The sequence below is a fragment of the Sebastes umbrosus genome, chromosome 19 (assembly GCF_015220745.1).
Source record: "Sebastes umbrosus isolate fSebUmb1 chromosome 19, fSebUmb1.pri, whole genome shotgun sequence".
In the NCBI taxonomy this organism is placed as follows: domain Eukaryota; kingdom Metazoa; phylum Chordata; class Actinopteri; order Perciformes; family Sebastidae; genus Sebastes; species Sebastes umbrosus.
This window is the reverse complement of record NC_051287.1, coordinates 4,928,385-4,937,820: the sequence shown is the minus strand read 5'-3', so window position 1 is coordinate 4,937,820 and position 9,436 is coordinate 4,928,385. Positions and strand designations below refer to the sequence as shown.

General features: G+C 38.8%; 1 protein-coding gene across 1 annotated transcript; it reads right to left on the bottom strand.

Annotated features, from left to right (window-relative positions):
* Window positions 1-2,802: 2,802 nt before the first annotated feature.
* tmem174 (transmembrane protein 174) lies at window positions 2,803-6,887 on the bottom strand. The gene is made up of 2 exons (XM_037753122.1): window positions 6,136-6,887; window positions 2,803-3,945 (listed from the first exon to the last, which is right to left on the bottom strand). The coding sequence occupies exons 1-2, from the start codon at window positions 6,774-6,776 to the stop codon at window positions 3,867-3,869; spliced, it is 720 nt and encodes a 239-aa protein (XP_037609050.1). The 5' UTR covers window positions 6,777-6,887; the 3' UTR covers window positions 2,803-3,866.
* Window positions 6,888-9,436: the final 2,549 nt, after the last annotated feature.

The window sequence follows — 9,436 nt, the reverse complement described above, 5'->3', positions numbered from 1 at the left end:
CCGACTTCAGCTGTTTGTGAGTTCCTCAGTCTTATTAGCAGCCACCATATGGGAGAGTCCGGTGGAGTAACAATGCAAACACACAATGGCTCACTGGTCCAACTCACACTGCCAGCACAGCACAGCAGAGCAAAAGCTCACTGCTAATTACTCTCTACAGTCGAATGGTGATTTCCAGGGATTATCTGACCCCTTTGGTATTTTTTGATTTCAAAAGGAAAAAAAATGCCATTTCGGATGTTAGTTTCCAAAATCCGTCCACAAATGTTTAGCTGGGAGCACATGTGGTTTAGAGAGAGAGAGAGAGAGAGAGAGAGAGAGGGCCTCCAGCTTGGGCCCTCCTGCACAATCAAACCACTTTAGTGGCCTCACAATGCACGCTCATCCTGGAAAACACGTGACAAAAAAAACACACACAGAGACTGAGGAAGAGTTGGTCCAGTCCAGCAGGGACTGGACCAACATGCAACCTGTGACAAGAGGTCACAAGCACTTTGTATTATGGGGTCAAAAGCAAAAACTGAGTCAGTAGAGGTAAGTAAAAACATGTATGTTTGACTCGGAGGCTTGCCAGATCTGCCTCTCCCGTCAAATTAATGTCCTCGTGTTCTTTAATGTCATTTTAGTGAAAAGTTTTCCAGACAAATCCACACATGCATGTGACATTTAAAGGCTTGATCCACTGAAGGACAAGAAAACATATTTTCTCTTTTGTACCTCTGGTGTGAAGCCACGAGGAAAGTTTGGGTTTATGTGTCCGGGGATTTAGATATAATGGAGCTTTATTTGTGGTACTCACATTAATGAAAACTTACATTAAAAAATAAATGATTAACAACCTGGGGGTTGGGATCATTATGAAGGGTCATGAGATGATCACACCTGGTACAAAATAATAATAAAAGACATATAAATAAATTCAGCTACTCAAAGCCACGTTTATTCCTCACACTTTTCTCAAATCTTTGCTTCTGTTTTGTGTGAAAACTCTACATTTTTACCTCTTTAAGCCTCCAAATGAATCAATCTGAGAGGAGATAATCACTCTTTGACAGAACAGCTCACAACGTATGAACATGCAACCTGTGACAAGAGGTCACAAGCACTTTATATTATGGGGTCATAAGCAAAAACTGGTTGGGGAACCAAATGCCTGAGTGAGTAGAGGTAAGTGAAAACATTTATTTTGTAATTTGGGAAAACCAAACTTTTAATGGAAGCTCAGTTACAGAATGCAAATAATAAAATGCATTGCTTACAATTCACTTAATAAGTTTTTAGAGTTTTACATAAAAAAGGTGCAAGTGGATATTACATAAAAAACAAGAAAATGTGATGGAGAGATGCCAAAAAAAACCCTCTCCATCATAAAATAACTGATTAATCTTGTCACATAGGTTGCATTTAAATAAATGCATTAAAATAAATGTGCAGGGAGGTAGAAAAAACACCTGTTGCTTTACTAAACTCATGAACTGTGTGCATTTTTAATATTTTAAACGAGTTAATCCCGAAAATCATCATGCATTAGGACATATTGCATAATTATTGATGCTAAAGGATCTGCAGCTGGGAATAATAAAGTGGTTTCCCTTATTATTAACCTCAGAATTACTGCTAATAATCTATTCATAACCTTCATATCAAGATTCTCCTGGGACTTTGTGGGCGACTATTTCCACTTTTCCTCCTCCTCTGTTTTATTTCTAAGTTGTTATCGTTCAACATGTTCCGTAATACTTTCATAAATCGTCTGAATGGTGAAATAATGGGCCCCGGTCGGCCACCCGCATTTTATAATGCTGTGCTGTAAAAATAATGAAAGTCATATTGCGCTGCGGTTTGTGATCTGCAGGCACACGGTGCAAAGTCTGAAGGAGGTCCTGAGATGTTTTGCTAAATTGCTATGAATTTACTTTTTTTTTTTTTTTGTTTTTTGTAAAGTTGTTAGGAGTGTGCTGCTTGTGCGCTTTTTTTTTGGAGCAAAGCTGCTCGTTATACTTTGGGGAGAGAAAGTGCAGTGACATGTCATCATCTCTCCTCCAGATAAAACACATATTAACTCAGTGAAAACATTTCTGTCCTGCTGCTGAGATTCACTTTGTGATAATAACACTGACAAGCTCTTTATATACAAAATAATAATGTCAAACTGTAAATATTTGGTTTTTAATCTACATTTTGTGTCATTTTGAGAGCAGAATTTTAACTGGTATCACGAGAAAAAAGTTGTACACATAAATAAATAAAGTTAAACTTTAATAATAACATTTTTAAACTTTTGATAATAGCTCTGACGAGCTCTTTCTACAAAATATATAGTCCTGAATGTCAAACTGTAAATTTTTATTTTTTAATCTACATTTTTTGTCATTTTTGAGAGCAGAATTTTAAGAGCTGGTATCACGAGAAAAAGTTTTAAATAAATAAAGTTGAACTAAACTTTTTCCCCAAAAAAGCTCCTAATTCAATCACAATTAAATTACAAAATCATGTAATTCGATTAAATAAAATATCAATAAATTCATAAACATAGATAATGATTGTTTTTTAGTTAATGTGTTGACTGTTAACCTACATTTATTTATTTAGCCAAATATATGATTGGTTTTATTTATTTATTTATTTTCGCGTGACTGTCATCTGTTACTTCAGAAAAAAAGTACGGAACGAATGTGAATTAATTAATTAATTAGTTCATTCATTATTAACAGAACAAAGATTGTTGCAGACTTCATTTGTAAAGCACATTTTAATAAAAAAAAAAAGGCAATTTAAAGTGCTGTATACAGTTAAACATGAATAAAGCATAAAAGGCCTTAAGTTTTTTCTTTAATAAAATAAAAAAAGAGATAAAAATAAGATAAAGTTGAATAAAACAAGTGAATAAAAGTTATCCCACATTTAATCTAATAAACGAAAGTGATGAAGAGGGAAGTTTTAAGCCTCATTTAAAAAAAAAAAAAAGCATATTTAATATTATTTATCTCCAACGACATTTTTTGCATATTTTTTAAAAAAAATATTATTATTGTTATGCATTATACTGTATTCTTCCCTTATCCCAGTAAAACCACCTGACCTGACGAATAAAGGTGTGTATTGATTTCCTCAGTGTTTCTGCCCCCGTGTGGTGCAGTGACACTGAGTTTGTCCTGCAGACAGTAAACGCATCACTACACTAGTTGAATGATCCTGCAGGAAAAGGGGAAACAAAACAGGACAGTTCAACTCAATCTGAGTGGATAACTGGCCTTATTATTACCTATTATTATTACTTTTAGTAGTATTCATTCTATTTTGAGATTTGCTCATGTTGAGGTGATCCTTTGACTTTCATGCTCTCTTTAAACGCCACACACCAATATGAGAAAAGCTGCAAATATGTGAACAATTACAACTAAATGGTGAATGACCATTATGACTCTTTCCTCTTTTGATGTTAATTTTTCTCCCAGCATATAAAAAAAAAACTTTTTTTAAAATAAATTGTCCCCATGTTTGTTTCATGCGATAGTGGCTGTCCACATTCCCTCTGCCAACATTTAATGGGCACGTACTGTACAGCAGTTTCTGCAGCTATTGAGAGACAACAAGCACTGCATAAATATGTGTTTTTTTTTAATGCTGAATTTAAATTTAGTATCTCTAAAGTTTCCAGAACCTTAGAGCCCTCAGATTGTCCATAAATTTAAATTTTGATGATGGTTTTCTTCCAGGGAGCCTCATCTTGGTGGATTTTATGACTTCATACATAATTATGATGGTAACAGTACATGATTAACAGCTGTGAGAGGAACGTGAGACATAAGATAAGTTACTCTTTTGTTCTGCAGGACATTTTATCAAATCACTTTTTTACATTGTCAGTTAAGGGAAGGATAGATGTCTTCATATGCAGGTGGAGCCCCACCACGTCCTCTTTCATTTTCTGTATTCTCAATCCTGCAAGGAATCAAACAACATATCTCAGGTTGGATTTAAGACAAGAGCTGGCTAATATCCAAATGTTTATTGGTTATGCTTAAAGCTCACGTTAAGGAAGCAGATTGGCCTTTAAAAGAAAAACACTGAGGTTGAGCAATCTCTCCCTATGATCATTCCTCTATTTGGCATTAACCAGTGGAAACAGACTGCAACAGGTCAGAAGTTGTGACAACATAAGTGAGAGCTGGTGAGCAGAGCATGTGTTCACATGAGCAGGGCAGCGGTTTACAGTTATCCTATAGGTTAACCGTATTATTCCTGCTGTCTGCTTTTATTAAAGTGAATTACTTTCCTGGAAACCTGCTGGGAGTAATCGTCTAAAAACAATAAAAAGAAAAGTGAAAACTTGTAACTTTTCCGCTAATGGAACGCAGCTTTGTGTTTTAGCAGAACAGTCTGTCCAAAAAGGATATTTGATTGGATTTCAAATAATCCTGCAATTAGTGGAAAGAAACTTTGTTTTTATGACAATACACAGTGTTATGTTTCCCTCTGCACTTGGTTCAGGAACAGGTGGGAAAATATGATGAACTAAAAATGAGCTTTTCCTTTACAAAGATAATATATACAAAATGTCTTTAATATGACGTTATATATACGGTTGATTCTTCACAGTGCCGGCCACATTTTTGATGATACGATGAGCTATTTTGGTCTTACTTGTCCTCATTGACACGAGGCTCATTTGATTTTATGAAAAGCCTGAGACAATTACACTGATTATCTCTTTTCAACTCTTAACCAAACAGTTTTATTTCTCAGAGTGACCAGAACTTAATGTGACACATTGTAAAGTAGAGTAATTTACATGCATCAATATCAGTGTGTTCTAGAGAGATTAACTGCACCATAATTGGATGAGAGAGTATTGACGGCCAAAACCACTTTGGGCCAAGAGGAAAGTGATCTAGCGGTTGGTAAGAAATGAACTCCGGCACACTTTGTTTTTAATGAGCGCTGTGAGAAGCTGTGAGTTTTAAACGCACTCAGATCGGACTGAAGATTGAAGATTAACTCTCTACCTCTGCTCCAGTGTCAACATGTTGCATGATCTGTTTTTGGAAAAGGTGATGCATGATGTACCTGTCCTGTAAAAGCAGGTATAAGTAAGTTGAGGACCCCAGCAGGAATAACAGATTGTTTCTTGAAGCAGTGGTTCTCAAAGTGGGGTCCGGGGACCCCTAGGGGTCTGTGGCACTCTGTCGAGGGTCCGCGTAAAGTGAAAATTACATATCTACAGATGGGGACCATTTGCACCAATAAAACAAGCATATTGTGTTCATTACTCCCACCCACGTTAGCTTTGGGCCAATAGAAACTCTGATATGATTGTGACACATTACGTCAATCTGTCATGAATCAGTCACTTCACTCAGGGCGCAACGAACCGTTCCTGCTGCTTAGCTTAGCTTCTTAGATGGAGAACTATTTGTGTCAGCCCACATCGTCAAGTGACGCTAAGCCCAAACTAGCAAAATTGAGAACATATAACGACAGGTATATCGAGCGACAGTGAAGGGAGACCAAAATGCGTCATGTGTCTTCAGGTGCTAGCCTAGCGATTGAAGCCATGAAGCTGGCCGGAGCTAAACTGACATCTGATTACAAAGCACCTGGAATATCAGGGCAAAACAAAGTGGTGTTAACGTGATTTAAATTGAAATATGTTTCTGTTTATCACTATCAAACGGGTGTGAAGTATTTAGGTTGAAAAGTTTTAGATTACAAATAGTTCCAGTGGCATTAAGAGTACAAATGGTAGCAAACATTATGCTTAAAGGTACTCAGAAAATCCTTGTTATTAATGACACCGGTGGCCGTTAAAGGTACTATATGTAACAATTTACATGTATTGCCAATGTGTGAACAGATTGTAATGTAATTTACTGTAACTGAGATATTCCCTGACTTTCTCGATGGCCTATAACAGCCTGTGGACTGATTTCTATTTAAAGGGCTCGGGACGGTTTTGCTTCCTAACGTTAGATGATGAAGTTGCAAATGCCAAGCTATTTGGTATCATGGAGATTGGACATTACAGATAGTTAAAGGGTTCCTGGCCCCAAAAGGTTTAAGAAGCCCTGTCTTAAAGGTGTGTGCTTCCTAAAAAGTTGGAGCAATGTCTGTCATGTAAGCAGTGTTTCCTACCTGCTTCTTCTGTGGTCTGTTTCTGTGCAGTGAGCTGAGAGGTCTTCTTCTTCTGCTGTGAAAACTGTGTTATCCACGCAGCACACAGCGTCATATGGAGGACATGCGACACGGACGCCAGGCTGGAACTCGACGGCCTGGCGTACTTCCTGGGTTATAAAGTCATACTGAGGTGGAATACTTAGCATTCCTATGGCATTATGGAACATGATTGGTTGGTTTGTGTCGCTTAACGCAAAAGAACGTCCCGTTGAGGTTTGCTCTATCGCAGGCATGACAATCACTTTTTTGACCCAGCATGTGCAGGACCAGAGGGAGATGATCCCAAACTTGCAGACACTGGTGAGCACAAAAGTGCCTCCGACGGAGATCAGGATGGGGCCCATTAGTTGGGTCCACTCAATGTTGAGGGTGGCGTAGTACTGATACCAGCCCATACTGGTGAAAAAGATACCAACAAGGGTGAGTAACATTCCTGAGAAGAGCAGGAAGGCTCCAGTCGTCTCATTGTCCAGCAAACTGTTTGGCTGTCGAGGGCGAGGAGTCGGGTCATTACAGAGGACTTCTGTAGGGTTTCTGGCTCTGTTGGTCTCCATTACAGGCCTATGCACCACCGCGTTAGTCCAGAAACCTTGATTCATGAGTGTCACATTCAAACGCTACCTCTCACAGCGAAGTCAAACTGAAAGAACACTGAGTAACTCTAAAGACGAGCCAAGAAGATAAGTTATAGATTAACCTGACTACACTTGAGTTCTGTTTGGCCATGAGAACATGGTGTGCCAGTATCAGTCACCATGTTCAAATGACAACTTTTCAGCATGTGTGAATGAACTCATGTGGACAACAAGGTTACTATCGAATGATTTCTGCATGCACAAAGTAGTGTTTGGTTGGCAAATTAGGGCAGATTGTGGCAGAAAAGTCTGTTTTATGGAACAATTTTAATGCAATAAATATACTCCTACACAATAAAACATAAGCATGCAGTCAAACGATGGAACTAGATTTACCGTAAAGCCTTAATATTTTAGTCAGGTATGAGACATGCCACCGGTCCCCAGAGAGCATAACGTGAGGTATTAAGGAGATTTGGTGCGTTTAATGTCCGTCTGAAAGGCAGGAAAATAAGAAGAAAGGGAGATTCCTGCACGCATAGAACGTGATCCGAAATCCACCTTGTCACATGTCATTTCACACAGACACGTCTCCCATCTGCGCCGCTATGCATAACTTATCAGCGACAGCTCATGCTGCAATAGTTGAACAATCAGTCTAGCATGTTAAGTGGAGGGGCTTAAAAACACATCACGCTATACGTGTTACAGTCGGAGGCTAAATGAGCTGCACACAAAGTGAAAACCACCACATAACACGCAGGCATCGTACTGAAAGAGCCTCAACACTTCACAGAGGATGTCTGCCTCAATGTATGGCAAGCCTTACTCTCAGGCCGTTAAATAGGCGTTATCAGTCGCTATAAGCACCATAGATGTGGGTCAATAGGGGCCTACTACACCCACTAGTAGGTTTTATCATATATTCACATGGTAGATCACCGAATGAAGGTATAAAATAACACAATAGCAACCGCTAGCGACAGTAGTAATCATGACAGGAGCAGAAGTGGAAGTCAGGAGCTGTAGTATAGACAGCTTGAATCTCCATATGGGGTGGAGGTCAGGGGCAATGGATGGGACACAAAACACAGGGTTCTCACCCTGGAGGGGTTTGCATCCTGTGTGAAACCAACAACGTGTAGTTGTCTTTGTGTTCACAAGCGTCAAGTTCACTTTTACTTTTGAAACTTAGTTATTTTAGGCCAAAACATAAGGTTTTTCCCTAAACTTAACTATTTGTGTTGCCTAAACCTAAAGAAGTTGTAGTTTTGTTGCCTAAATCTAAAGAAGTTGTAGTTTTGTTGCTTAAACCTGACTGTTTTGTTTTCCTAAATCTAAAGAAGTTGTAGTTTTGTTGCCTAAACCTGACTGTTTTGTTGCCTAAACCTAAAGAAGTTGTAATTTTGTTGCCTACACTTAAAGAAGTTGTAGTTTTGTTTCCTACGCTTAAAGAAGTTGTAGTTTCGTTGCCTAAACCTAAAGAAGTTGTAGATTTGTTGCCTAAACCTAAAGAAGTTGTAGTTTTGTTGCCTACACTTAAAGAAGTTGTAGTTTTGTTGCTTACACTTAAAGAAGTTGTAGTTTTGTTGCCTAAACCTAAAGAAGTTGTAGTTTTGTCGCCTTAACCCAACTAAGTGTTTTTGTCGCCTAAACCTAAATAAGTTGTAGTTGTGTTGCCTAAACCTAAAGAAGCCTTTTGTCTGTGTTTAAACGTAACGTTTCATTCAGTTTTACGCTTTCACTTTTACAATGTAGTAGGTGTAGTAGGCATCTAAGGACCCATATCTATGGTGCTAATAGCGACCGATGACGCCTATTTAATGGCCTGATAACAGTCAAATCCGGTGGCTCTATTAGTTTCATTCTCCTTTCGTGGTTGTGTGACAAAGCTGAATTTTTATTAGGCTTGCTAATCTATTCCTTCACTATAGTCTCATTTAGTAGCACTCAGCGTGTCTCCTCCTGCAGCAGAGCGGTCTACAGAACAGCAGACGTGTGTGTGTGTGTGTGTGTGTGTGTGTGTGTGTGCACTAAAAAAACACCTATGTTCATGAATTTTTAATTCTGAATGCAAACACACTGACATGCAAACATGTTTTTCAGCTGAATTTCATAGCAGTCTGCTCTTCTCCCGGTGGACAGCTTGCATTTGCCTACATAAGAGCACATCCGCACTGTCTTGCGTGTAACGATCCCGCCAATCGGAGAGCAGGATCACGCGTCGCTTTATGGCAAAGCAAAACAAAAGACTATCAAACACACAATGCCAGTGGCTGATCAAACCTAACCTGTGTGTATCTGTGTCCTTGAATGTGTGTGTCTTGTTTACCATAGCTTCAGCTCATTTCACTTGGCACTAATGAACAAAGGGACAGATAACTATACAAAGAATCCATATGAGCGCAGTGTTTAAAGAACCCCCCAGAATCGAAGCTGCACAGATTCTTTCAATTAGCAAACTCCAAATATTTATGGACTGAACATTTCCCCTCTGGAAGGAAGGAGAGTTGTGTGTGTGTATGTGTGTGTGTGTGTGTGTGTCCTGTTGACTCACACTGGGGTGTATTGATCCCCTGGGCTTATGCTTCATTTCACTTGAGCTCTGCCACCATCTGTCCAACATCTATACTGTGTACTGTCTCTTTAATCAGAAATAGCCACGGAGCAGCTACATGTCAAAT

Excerpts from the sequence above, each read along its gene's own strand:
- tmem174 (XM_037753122.1), bottom strand. The coding sequence starts at position 6,776 with ATGAATCAAGGTTTCTGGACTAACGCGGTGGTGCATAGGCCTGTAATG. Across the intron at positions 3,946-6,135 it reads ACAGACCACAGAAGAAGCAG|GATTGAGAATACAGAAAATG; the intron begins GTAGGAAACACT and ends GATTCCTTGCAG.